Source organism: Cavia porcellus, unplaced genomic scaffold, assembly GCF_034190915.1.
Source record: "Cavia porcellus strain 051 isolate PalLab524CR breed Dunkin Hartley unplaced genomic scaffold, mCavPor4.1 scaffold_27, whole genome shotgun sequence".
Classification (NCBI taxonomy): domain Eukaryota; kingdom Metazoa; phylum Chordata; class Mammalia; order Rodentia; family Caviidae; genus Cavia; species Cavia porcellus.
The window spans coordinates 31,236,052-31,249,960 of record NW_026947510.1 but is presented as its reverse complement, the minus strand read 5'-3'; the positions used below and the strand labels follow the sequence as shown (position 1 = coordinate 31,249,960).

The 13,909-nt window shown below is 36.8% G+C and overlaps 1 protein-coding gene across 1 annotated transcript in view; it reads left to right on the top strand.

Moving 5' to 3' along the window:
- LOC100734065 (antigen WC1.1-like) overlaps nt 1-13,909 on the top strand; it is a 122,470-nt gene that overhangs the window by 17,326 nt on the left and 91,235 nt on the right. The window contains exons 5-9 of the mRNA XM_063238130.1: nt 3,470-3,562; nt 3,634-3,945; nt 5,059-5,373; nt 9,182-9,203; nt 9,654-9,946. Coding sequence (XP_063094200.1) covers nt 3,470-3,562; nt 3,634-3,945; nt 5,059-5,373; nt 9,182-9,203; nt 9,654-9,946 — 1,035 coding nt within the window. The remainder of the gene's footprint in view (nt 1-3,469; nt 3,563-3,633; nt 3,946-5,058; nt 5,374-9,181; nt 9,204-9,653; nt 9,947-13,909) is intronic.

The window sequence follows — 13,909 nt, the reverse complement described above, 5'->3', positions numbered from 1 at the left end:
TATTGTTTTATATTATTCCACCAAATGTTTCTATTGAAATTATGGTAGAGATTTCAGTGGTTTCAAATTCTTGAATATTACAAATAATGAGGCTATAGATTACCATGGGAATTATTTTGAATCCAAATACATATTTATTTATTTTCAGTTGTTAACTTCTTTATTTTAACTCTCTAAATGACATGGTCTTTTTCAAAATCAAATTCTTAATCTTAATGAAGCCAAACTTATCAACATTTTCCTATATTCTTAGTGCTGTTGTTTATTATGTAAAGGAATTTACCTAGTATGAAATCATTAAAAATATTCACTAAGCATATTTAATCATTTTCCTTTGCATCTAATTTTATACTCTGCATTGATCCTGTGTATGGTGTGCACTTATGCTTGCTTAGATTTACCTGAGTCTGAGTACTTTCCTCTCTCCCTGTAGTTACAACATTTTCAAAAACTGTGCATGTATCACTCATTCTGTTTCTATATTCTTTTCTATTCCAATATATCTTGTGTCTGTCTTTTTCCTAATACCATATTATCTTAATTATTATAAATTTACACTATGTTCACACAACTGAAAAGAGTTTCTAGTCTTTTTTGTTGAATGTGCTAGTCATTCTTGGCCCATATAAAATGCAAAATCACCTAGACATAATTAGTTCAAAAACACATTTTTATACTGAATAAGAATCAATTTAACCACTATATGAATTTAGAGATGATTAACTAGTAATATTGAGACCCCACATTCATTTACATACCCTAGACCTCCATTCATTTAGGTCTTAATATTATCGTAGAGTTTTTAAATACTTTTATTGGGTTTCCTTCGGTTTAATGATTTTGATACTATTCATATTGATTTCAGTGAAATTTCTTAGTGGTGGATTTTAAGCTTGTTTTAAATTTTCTTGTTTGTTTTTCTTTTAAATAGCTATCATAAAATTTCAGAGTTGTAGACAAGTTGTAAGCATATGTCTCCTCATATTCTCAATTATTAATATTGTCCTATACTTACTATACTCTGTGGCTTGACCTGCCACATCCCTCACTGAGTATGTGTGGTTTCTGAATGACCAATTAAATAAGTGTGACTGGTATGATGTCCATTTGTTCCTAAAATTTTTCCTCATGCGTGACTGCCAAATGATACAATTTAACCTTGTGATAATAGATGGTCTTATCCAGATTTTATTCATTTCCCCAAGCATATTTTATTCAGTAAATAATTCAAGCAGTTTTGTTTAATTCACTTGTTATCTGTTCTTAGTAATTTTCATGTGAATGAAATGCATGAAATCTTTCTTTGTGTCTGAAGAAATTGTTATTTTGAAGGATACAGACCTAGAATAGTATATATTGTTCGCTGCTTGAACATTGGCCATAAATAAAATAATAAATACTATAATAGCACAGTCAGTCGACATTTAAGTCTATCCTACATAAATGCAATTTGGCTTTGGCTTCTTTGAAAAGTACACATTAAAAAGAAAATATTTTTAAAAATTACCACAGCATATCGAGTTTTTCTTACATTGTTGTACAAGACAAATTGTAAATATTAATTATTTTTGTTTACTGCTATGAGTACTACTTTCTACTTTGAGTACTACCTTCTGCCTGTAGTAAACAGAGACAAGTCCACTAAAGTCAGTAGGTTTTAAGCTTTTACATTTGACAATTAATTTTGGTACCTTTCTTTATATGTCTGGCATATTTTATTTCTCATGATGTTTTTCAATTCCATCCATTTTGTTGTAAATAACATAATTGTATTATTATTTATTGCATATACATTCACATGATATTCATTTCCCTGCTGTTGAGAGCCTCTGTCGATCCTGTACCTTAGTAACTATGAGTAGTGCTACACTAAACATGGCTCCACTACATGCTTTGCTTGTTAGCAATTCTCAGAGATCAATCCAGATTCAAAGGAAGAATAACAAAGTTCACCTATCAAAGGATGCTGGATCACAGATTCTGTGGGTCTGATTAAAAACCACAGATGCATTAAGCATGTCATATTATGCGTTTTTCTACTTTCTGCTTTTACTATCCCAGTTATGTGCCTGAATCCTGAACAATTATGCAGTAATCTTAAGTCTTCCCCTCTTTCTGTTATTTGTCTTATATATTTCCTAATCTTCTGCTGTTCTGTGCTTTCTTGTATTTCTACTTTTCTTCCATTACATTGTTCCATTACATTGTTTCTATCTTGCTATAATCTAGATGAACTGTTAAATTCCAACTACAAATTTTTAATTTTGGTAGTAGATTATTTCAATGAGAAATTTTTCTTCAATTTTTTATTTAATTTATCTGCCAAGCTTTGTAAAATATCATTTTATTTTCTTAACGTTGCATTTATTTTTAATGTTGTTTTATTTTATTAGTACGTTTGCAGTGTTGAAGAATATATTAAATTTGAGAGTAGGTCCACGTATATAACACAGCTTAATTCTTTTTTATTCCCCTTCCCTTTCCAGTCACCTCCCTGGCTCAACTTTACATCTCTTTTACATATATTCATTTTCAATGTTATTTTCATTGTTAGCAATGTTTATGACATACAATGCTCATATTCTTTGAGGGTATTTGGAATTTTAATCACAGTAATGTAAAGTCCCTGAAGTAACTGCAAGAGTGGGAAATTACATGAAAAAATTTTCTTTGTTTTCCTAGAAATTCTCATTAAGTATACTTTTGGTTGATGTATATTTTAGTTTAAAAACATAGAAATACTTCTGAAAAGGGTTAAATGTTCTTCTGAAAGGCAAAGAAATTTAAGGGTAAATCACTTTATTCAATTATAAATGAAGGGGCCTGGGAAATAGCTCAGTGGCAGAAACCCCTTTCTGACAAGCACAAGGTTCTGAGTTCCATTCCCAGTACCACACAAAAAATGTTCTCAAAAATAAATGAAGTGGTTAGAAATTACACATTCATTCTTTAGAATTATAACACACTTTTAGTTCATCTTTGGTTATGTGACTTACATATTTGATTTTCACCTATTTTATCCTGCTTAAACTATCTGGTTTTTTAACCAACATATGTGATTCTCTTCAGTCAACTTTGAAATCCCAAGCACTGTGAATCTGTTGACTACTCTGTTGATACCTCATGTCTTAGCAATTACTTGTGAATGAGTACATTTCTCAGGGGAAGAGGGCTCCCCTGGCCCATTATATCTCAATGACATTTTGGATGAAAAATACTTCCTGTCTTAGGAACTATATATTTATTTCAAATAACATTATTCTCAAAAGTGATATTCTTGCTTTCCTAGTCTTTTTAGTATTTGACTTCAACCCAAAAGTCTGGTCTAGTCAATAATAAATATCTCCATGTAGAAGTTGAGCTCTGAAGACAGAAATTAACTGCCCCTGTTTCACAGCTGCTGTCTCAGATATCATCGCTAAACATCCTTAATGTAACTCAGGTTCCTGCTCTTTTGTCCTATGTATAGGAAACCAGAGTGAGACTGTACCCCAATGCAAGGACTCCCTGTCGGATTCAACACATTCCACAGCCTCAGAGGTACAGGATGTCAACTGCTCAGGTGAGGACATCTGCAGGAAAATATCTTCTCCTATCTGCCTCAGCACAGCTGACCCAACTGTGTCTCCTCAGACAACAGACTGCGGCTGGTGAATGGGGGCAGTCGCTGTGCAGGGAGAGTGGAGATCCTGCATCAGGGATCCTGGGGCACCATCTGTGATGACAGCTGGGACCTGAGTGATGCCCATGTGGTGTGCAGACAGCTGAGCTGTGGTGTGGCCCTTAATGCCACAGTCTCTGCTCACTTCAGCCATGGGTCAGGGCCCATCTGGCTGGATGAGCTGAACTGCAGAGGAGAGGAGTCCCATGTGTGGGACTGCCCTTCCCACGGCTGGGAACAGCATGACTGCAGGCACAAGGAGGATGCAGGTGTCATCTGCTCAGGTCTGTGCTCACCTTGTCCACAGATGAATGGCTGTGGGAGGGTCTCCAGGATGGCCTCTGTCGGTACAATGAGAGCTTTGGAGGAAGGCTCCCTCCCAGGTGTTTTTCTGTCTAGTGAAAGAGAAGAGGACATGCTATTACTTCATCTTTCAGTTAAGCTTGTTGTCCTTCCTTCTCATCTCTGTCACCTGACAGTCATTACTATAGTCTTCATCAGTTCCCTGTGGATACAAATGTTGAGTCCCACTATATTAGATTTTATTGCTGCTGTAACAAATTACCGTACAGTTAGTAACCTCAGTCAACATGAATTATTATGTTAAATTTATTTAGGTAGAAAACTGACCCACATCTGATTGGGCTGAATGCAAGGTGTCAGCAGGCTTATACTCCTCTGATGCTAGGAGAAGATTTATATCCATATCTTTTCTAATGTTTTGAAACTTCCTGCATTCCTTAGCTCCTTCAAATGCCTTCAGATGCCTTACAATACTATGGTCATTCTTACATGGTAACGCCTTCGGGTAACCAACATCATAAAAGAGTGATCTGATAGTAAGAATGTAGTATAATAATATTATGCAGTTGGGATCATCTAGTTGATCCAGGAATCTAACTTTTGAGATTACCAGGATAATCTCAAAGGGAAAGACCTTCACGTAATCTGATTTGCAAAACCCTTTCACCAAGTAAGAAATGCATTTATAGATGCTAAATTCAGGATGTGAAATATTCAGTGCGCCACTAAACTGCTTTCACCAAGTAAGAAATGCATTTATAGATGCTAAATTCAGGATGTGAAATATTCAGTGCGCCACTAAACTGCTTTCCTTCAATGGCCCTTACTACACTCCAGAGTCTTTCAGATGTTTATTCAGGATTTAGCTTTTGCTCCCAGAAGAACCCTCATCTCTACCTTTCATTTTTCTCTATCTCACTGTGGCAATTATCCAGTAAACTGATTCAGGACTGCAAAATAGGTGAAAGGTAAAGAAGCCCCAGTAATTTCACATAAAGTTTATCTTCTCAGCATAGCCAACAATGACTTTTCACTCCTTATAAGTAAAAAGTGCACTAAGTGTTGCCTGATTTCTGTTCCCAATTCTGTTTCAGAATTCCTGGATCTCAGGATGGTGAGCAAGGACCAGGAGTGCTCCGGGTGGCTGGAGATTTTCTACAATGGAACCTGGGGCAGTGTCTGTCGCAGTCCCATGGAAGATGTGACTTTATCCGTGATCTGCAGACAGCTTGGCTGTGGGGACAGTGGGATCCTCAACACTTCTGTTCCTGCCAGGGAAGGTTCTAGACCCCAGTGGGTGGATGGAATCCAGTGTCGGAAAACTGATGCGTCTCTCTGGGCATGTCCTTCTGATACTTGGAAACAAAAGTCTTGCCTTCCAAGGGACTCAGCATATGTGACATGCACAGGTGATCTACTATCTATTTATATACATCTGTATCACATCCATAGGTTTCTATTAGGAAAATTTCATGTCTTTTCGCGCAACCATTGAGTTTCAATATACTAAAAAATGAATTTTGAATTTTAGATTATTTAGTCCATAGATTCCTTTCTTGTTTCTAAAGTAGAAATAGAGATGTATCTGCTGACAGCAATCTTTTTGAAAAGTACCAGGGAGACTGAATCGAGCATTTGAAGCATAAAAGAATTCTCTGGTAAACTTTCTTAGCAATGAAAATTAGAGATAGGATCTCAAAATTCACAGTGCTTTTGAGGTGTTGAGAAAATTTTTAGAGCAAAGAGTAAATGGCAGTCTTACTCAACTCTTTTCCCTACTCATGAGGGAAACCTCCAAACCTCCAAAAAGAATTGTTTGCTTCATTGACTTTTGTAGCAGGTAGTGTGCAAGTTCTTCCAATTAAAGCTTAGACTCTGCTACTCCTCAGAATCAGTAAGAAAATAAAAACATAGCAGAGAATTATTTTCTAATTATTATTGACTTCCAAGCAGTATGCAACAACTTGACAGTCTCTCCCTTACATTTTTCCTTCTGATCACTCAGCCTTATCAGTTGCTTTTCTTATTTTATCTTCTTGGGCCACAACTTCTCTGGTCAACTGCTGTATTGAGACCCACAAAGGGCAGAGCCTCTGACTCTCTAAATCTTCTTTCCTGATGCTCCTACCCCAGAAGATATCTCTGAGTCCCTGGATTTCAGATGCTGTCTTCTTGTCAGCAGCTCCTAAATGTAAACTTCCACAATCCATTTTGCCCTGAATTCCAAACTGGCATCTCATTATTGACAGATGTTATCACTTGATACCTAAAAAGCACCTCGAATTTAGTTTGTAAAATAAAATGATTAATTCTACACACTCAGTTTCTGCCTCTCACTTTTTTTAACCAACTTTAGTTTCAGTATCTCTCTTTTCATTTATTGCCAGACTCAGTTCACCGTCATTTCTCCTTTTCTTTCCTTCCCATTTCAATATAATTGGAAGTTATTTTATTTCTATCTAAAACTAGCTCCCTAATCCTTCTACCTCTTCAATATCACTATTATCTTAGATGTTTGAATTATTTCACTGGTCTCTAGTGGCTTCCTCTCTAGTATTCTGTTTTACAATATATTATTACCTATTTCATGGTGGAAATATACTTCAATTACCAAATTGATTAATGTGATGTATGACAGGCTGACATCACTTCAGAGGTGACAGTGGCACATGTCATCCTGTATCTCAGGTGCAAAAGCATTTGGAAGCTATGTAACAGGGCATATATATAACTATCCTATTCAGCATCTATGCAAGGCAACATGAAAGCAGGTTGTTCTCAGATTTTCAGGTGTTTACTAGAGAAAACAGAGGAGATGCTCTGTAAGCTCCTCTAACAAATGAGTGAAGATTGTAAAGAGTTGGCTTGTTTTCACTCTAATACAGTGCCTCACCCAAGCCAGGTCCCCAGGATGTTCATGAGGCAATCTGCTGGTAAAAGGGCATTGGAGGCAGGGAGTTGTGGCCAGTCCAGCTTCTTTTTGACCTGTGCCTCTTTCTCTTCCTGAAATGGGCACATTTGCAGTTACTGGGTTTGGAGCTGCTGAGCTCTAGCGAGTTTATGATTTCCACACCAGTTGTTTAATGTTTCAAGAAAAACCATTCCCTTTCTTTTTCACTTAAAATACAAATTATGATTCACTTATTGTATGTCAAAAAATATGTAAAAAGTTAAAAAGACAAGTTCATCATATCACATCACTTCCTATCCACTAATATTACCCTGTTATATATAGTTAATTATTTTGGAGAAACGTATCAAAATTAATTTATCCATAAAAATGTAGACATTGACAACATCCCTTTTTTTATTTCTTTGCAAATTATTATTTTCAAAATATTACATATTATTGTTAATGTGCTAAGACATCTTGGAAGATCACAGTAGATAGCAATATAAAAATATTTCACAAATGTTTGTATTCTTCATTGACTCTCTTTCCTCACTTTTTTGTCTTTTCCCTGTGGAAACTGAAAGTAATTAAAGTAATAGTGTATGTCTTCTGCCTTAGCTGCTTTTCTCTTGTTACTGAGACAAAATACCCAATGCCCAAAGTTAAAGCAGGAAAATTTTTTACCTCACAGTTCGTAAAGGTCTCAGTTCATAATAGGCTGGCTCCAAGGCAGGGTAACTCATGGAAAGTGGTAACAGTTCATGGTGACAGAAGACAGCAAAAGCAAGGGCAAAGAGAAAAAAAAAAATCCTCTTCCTGTCCCTTACATGGTATCCAGGCTACTAGGAATAGAGTGGTGCAAATACTGTCAGTGAATTGATGCAGAATTCACCCAGCCTTAACCCCAATAATCTTACTCCCAACATTGAACTGCGAGTCAACACAAACTAACTTCAGTTGCCTCCAAAAGCCTGCCCCTTCATGACTGCATTAAACTTTGGGAAGGACATACAAGCATAAAACATAACGCCTTAGTAATGTTTTTTATATAAAAAGACATGGAGAAAGATAGTTTTTCAGTATACATCAATCTGGGTTGATAGTTGTTTTCTTTCACATCTTATTCTTTATTTCATGCCTACATCTTGTAATTTGAACACCTATTTCAAGAAAACAATTTGAAATATATTAACTAGTTTTAATTTACTATTTTTTGAAACTCTGTATCATTTTTATCCTTGTTTTGTTTTGTTTTTAAGAACATGAAAATGAGGTTGTAAAATTTTTAACATTTAAATTGAGCAAAAGGAAGAGCAAGCAGGAGCATCAAAATGACACTCAGGATTTGGAGGAAATGTATTTATTTTGATGTGTACTGGTCAAGATCATTCCCAGAATATCAGGTCCCAATTTCTAGTGACCTAGGGTTTACATACAATGCACAAGGAAGAGGTGAATTACAAAGATGAGACAGAACAGCCTGGAAGTTCTAATTAGCCAACAAGCGGAAATCATCAGTTACAAGGATAGATCAGTTTATGAAGCTTGGTACAATGGTACAACGGTCGTCCTATACGTTTGGTTGTATTTTTGTGGTTAAAGGGGTCAAGAATGTAATTACAAAGTCATGAAGCAGTTACAGAGCTAGGCAGTTTCAAAAGAACAAAGTTTTAAAAAAATTTTTTCTTAAACAGCTTTTTTTTTCCTTTCACAAACACTGCAAAAAAATCCATTCATTTATTTCAGTAGGGAGGAGATATGATAGGACAGTATAGAAAATGTGTACAATTCCGATAATTTTGAACAAGTTCCATGTATATACTCGAATTACCTATACCTTTCTAATGAATTCAGTTGTTTTGTGTAATTTCTTTGTCAGCATCTCAGGGTCCTGTCATGTATTAGTTTAGCTCAGGAACTTTAAGTTATCTGGAACTCACCTTATCTGCTAGCAATTGTCCAATTAGCTGTTTTTCCATTGGACCTTACTTATTCTCTTCTTCTTACAGAATTATAATTTTTGTTACTTTGTAACTTTTACAAAGTTCATTAAATCTTCATGAAATTTTGAATACAAACTGCTTTTGTGAATAATTAAAATTATATATCAATGTTCAATATATATTACTACAAATAAGTGCCATTCATTTCTATTCTCTTTCTGAATATCAAGAAGTGAAATGAATTAAATTTAGAAGGATTAATACTTCTAGTCATTCATTCAATAAAAATTTACAAGTTCCTATTCATAGCATACAGAGCAGATTCTCTGTACTTTTTTATTGATAACATAGACCTCTGTGATAGACACTGTCCTAAAACAGGAAGAAAGGAATTGGGACTTGTGTGGTCTTTCCTCTAATGGAGCTTGATTTCAGATCTGTATATGTATCTGTGCAAATTTGAGTTTATGTTTGGTGTGGGAATGTAGAGAGTGTTATGCAAATGAAATGAAAATAATAATTTGAAATGTTGATAAATATATGGACCTCTTGTCAGCAAGCAAATAGCTAAACTAATTTTACAGGATGTTGTATATCATCAACATCTGAATTAGACTCAAGATTTAGAGATCTTTGTTTTGGAAGAGGACCAAGAACAGCCACTCTTGACTCAGTGCTATTCCACTGTCTCCTTCTGTAGGACTGAGACCTAACAGCTGTCCAGCGTCTGCCCCCTGCACAGGTACCTCAGCCCCTCCTTGTATCCTTGTATTCCCTATGGGCTCCTTCCCTCCACCAATGCAATAAGAGGAGTTGTTGCTGCCTTTCCAGACAGACAGAAACTGAGGCTCAGAGAAGGAGACAGTAAGTGCTCAGGACGCGTGGAGGTGTGGCACGAAGGTTCGTGGGGCACTGTGTGTGATGACTCCTGGGATCTGGCAGAGGCTGAGGTGGTGTGTCAGCAGCTGGGCTGTGGCCATGCCCTGGAGGCCCTGGAAAAGGCTGCATTTGGCCCTGGAAATGGAAGCATCTGGCTGGATGAGTTGCATTGCAAAGGCAGGGAGTCCTCCCTGTGGACCTGTGCCAGGGCACCCTGGGGACAGAGTGACTGCAAGCATGACGAGGATGCAGGTGTGAGGTGCTCAGGTGAGTGAGCAAAGCTTGGGGCATGGGGTAGGCAGTGGAAATGTGTGTGTTCAAATCTGGCCTCTGATTTATGCTATGGTTCAGAAAAGGCTGTTGTCTAAACTCCTGGTGTAGGGAGAGAAACATGCACTGATGGTGTGACTGTGCAACTAACAAAGTGGTGTGATTCTAAATTTTCTTTATTTTCTCTTTAGATGAAAGAACAGCAGTATTCCCCATTGATAGAAGTAAACAGTTATTCTGTCTTGAGCCAGGCCATAGAAACATGGTTAGAAGTTCAAGCATAAGCAATAGAGAGTCTACATATTTATGCAGTACTGCAATAGGCTGCATGGTCAAGTTTTCAAAGTAACCATGAAATTTAATTAAGTACGGGCTTCCAGGGTAACACAAATTTATTTTAGAGAGATCCTCATCCAAGAAAATAGACCTTTGACCCTCTCTAAAGACTGACAGCCTCTTTTCATTCTCAGGCAACAGCTCAGGCTCAACACCTGTTCCAGGTTTCTGTTCTTTACCTGTGATAATCTGCATCATCCTGGGAGCCCTCCTCCTTCTGGTTCTCATTGTCCTGGGGACTCAGATGCGCAGATGGAAAACAGTGATCCGAGGTGGGGCTTCAGGTTATTGATAACCTGGAATTTATATGGTGAAAGTGTTGGTGACTTTCCCATCACTGTAAAAAATATATCTATTTCTCACAGCTTTACTGAAGGAGAGGATTATTTCATCTCACACTTTCAGTGAATTTTAACCCATGGCTGGTTAGCTTCAATATAGAAACTATATGGCAAAAGATCCTTGCAGAAGGAATCTGTTTACTTTGTGTGGCAGCAAGCAAAATAAAAAGGGAGGAACTGGTGAGGAGGTATTCCTCTAAAGGCAGGGATCCTGCTTCTTCCACCAGACCCATAGTCAGCTATGAACTCTTTAGTTGATATGAACATTAACAAACCTAGGTCCTTGTGACACTGACACATGAGAATTATGGCAGACATTGTTTATCTAATCCCTGACATTCAACCTGTTGTCTTGCAAAGCCTCATATGCATCTTATGCAAAATGAACAAAGTATATCTCTTAGAGTCACTAGTATCTTAACAGTGCCAGCATATTTGATAAGTTCAAGTCCATAATCTCCTCAGACTCAAGGCAACTTTTATCTCTGAGTTGCTGTGAAAACAAAAATAAAAATAAAATACTTCTACAATATATGTAAATATGCCCATTCTGAAAGGGAGGGATAGGGGATATAAAGGAATGAAATCAAAGCACAAACATAACTGAGTAGACCAAACATTAAAACCTGTTCCATGTTCAATGCCTGGGAGAAGCTGTGATAAACTGTGAACCTGAACCAAAGGTTGTAGCCTATAAGACCTTTCTCTTGATTTGGCTACAGTTACTGCCTATGGCTTTATTTGGCATGGATTTTGTGTTCCTGGCATCTCTAGCTTTCCAGTCTCCACTCTACCTTTAATTTCACTTTCAGCTTCACACACTGCTTTCTTTGGATTCCTTTAAAATAAGCATAGAAATCTCATAATCCTATATTCTAGCAGCCTACACGCCTGCAAATATGGATTATACCAAGGTTTACCATAGACTAAGAAGTCTTGTATCCATGGAAAATGATACAGTGAAACCTGAGTATCTAGATGGCTGGGCAAACTGAAAAGAATTGCAGACAACCATTTCTATAGGAGGCCCTTTTTAAGCAGGAGTCCCAAGGACTCTCTTCTTCTTGAATTAAAACGTTACAGTTTTGAACCTAAGATAGGTGGGATCTTACTATTACTGATATGCTTTCATTACAACTTTTCCTTTGAAAATGATGCAAAGCATTGTTTTCTTTTTAATGCTAATCTTCTCAGGAGCCATCCCTTCTCTCTTTGACACCAACTATACTGGCCACACCTTTCCTGAGAACTTGAAATTTTTTAGATCATTCAGCAGATCCTTTACTGATCCTCATTCTAACTGTAAATGTTCTTAAACAGCAGCCAGGTATACTTATGCTTTAGCCTAAATACTACTTTCCTTAAAATTTCTTCAGCCAGGTTAATAGATTCAACACCCATAATCTCAGTCCCCACAAAGTCTTAGGAAAGGAAAAGTGTTCTGCTAGACGATAACATACAAGTATTCTATCACTGTAAAAAGTTATACTTTTTCAAAATGAATCCTTTTGAGTTTGTGCTTTGACCTACATTCCTAACATCATTCTGGTCTTCTGAACTCTGAGAAGATTTTCCCATCAATCTTTTCTTACACTGCTTTCAGCATTCTAAGGCTTCTTTAGCTGGTAACTCCAAATCTTTCCACATTTCTCAAGGAAACCAGGTTGAAAGGCTCTGAAATATGTAGTCACGTGCACTGACAGAAATGTACTGTGTGTGACAATTTTCTGCTTGTCAGTTTTGCATTCCTAGAGCAGAATGATCAAACACCTGCAACTTGAAGGGGCATAAGTTGTATTTTGGCTCACAGTTTAATTGGATTTAGTCTATGGCTAGCTGACTCCAGGGTAAAAACTATGACACAATGGCATACATAGATGTGAGGAATCAAAGAAAAGTGCGGGGGAAGACACAAGAATACACCTCTTCAAGTCAGTCCCACAGTGAACCCATCCCATTTCATAGGGCCTGATCTCAGAACATCGGTCTTTGGGGTGATGTTATATATATAATCCATAACAGGAAGCATCATACATAGTGTGACTTATAGGTAGTAGTCATGCTTAAATCCATGTTTTCATTATCTGAAAAATATTTTCTTTTAATCACATTTAAAGATTGAAATTATTGGAATATGAGTTGAATATGGTACTCTAAAAATTACTTTTTCCATGTGGATAGTGAGAGTTTTCTTGGACACAGGATGCATGTATGGTCAGAAAACCTACTTCTGTCCCAAAGGAGCACTATACAAATGTAGTAATCTTTCAGTCCAGAGACATGTCCATAAAGCTAAGTATAGGGAAAGACAGATATTTTCTGTTGTTGAGGAAATGCCTCCAGGAACAATCCTTAGACTCATATGACTTTCTTCAGCCTTTTCTACTTTTGAAGATCCTCTGGATGAGGCCTTTTATGAGGAGATAGATTACCTCGTAAAACCACAGAAGGAGGAACTGCTTATAAGCTCAGGTATGTACCTTATGTTCTTTTGTAGTCATGAGTTGGCTTTGGTTTTGGTGTTTTCAGGAACTAAAATTTTTAAGTCAGTTTTATTGGTGCATTTTAATCATACACAGTGATAATATTCACCATATAGAATTTGTACTTGTACCTGATATGTGTTGATACTACATGTCTCCCATTGCTCTCCCCCATTTAAAACCCACTTCTTATTATTTACAAAAGCTTTACAAATTAAAGATGTAATCTAACTTTCCATAGTCAGCCTTTTCCTAAGGTAGAAACTCTATTCCCTTGCTCTGCAAGTGTGGAAACTCAAAATCCCTCTGAACTGTAATCTTACACTTCTGTCTCTGTGTCTGTCTGATGTTTTTCTCCCAATCAGGAAACGTGTTTGAGGACTCCATGACTAAGCTCCCCTATTACACAGAGGAAAAGGAGGAAAATGGAGAACCTGAGTCTACCCCAGGTAGTAGAGGCAAGTCTTCTGTTATAGGTTATGGGAGAAGGAGGAGTCTTATCTGTGGAGAATGCTCTCCTGTGATTAGGATGGAGATGATTACTTCTCTCCAGAGTAAAAAAATGTGCTTTTGTTGCTTAAACCATGATTGTGGAATAGGAAAAGTACTGCTCTATGTTCTTTGCCACCCAAGAAAATTCTACGGAGCCACAAATATACAAAAAAATATACTACCAAAAATTCAAAAATATTTTTTTTTCAAAAATAGCATTACAACACTAAAAAAAAACATGATGATAAACAACACTCTATACTGGTTTACTTTAGCATAGGGTGGCAAACCAGTCATTCATGTTTTAT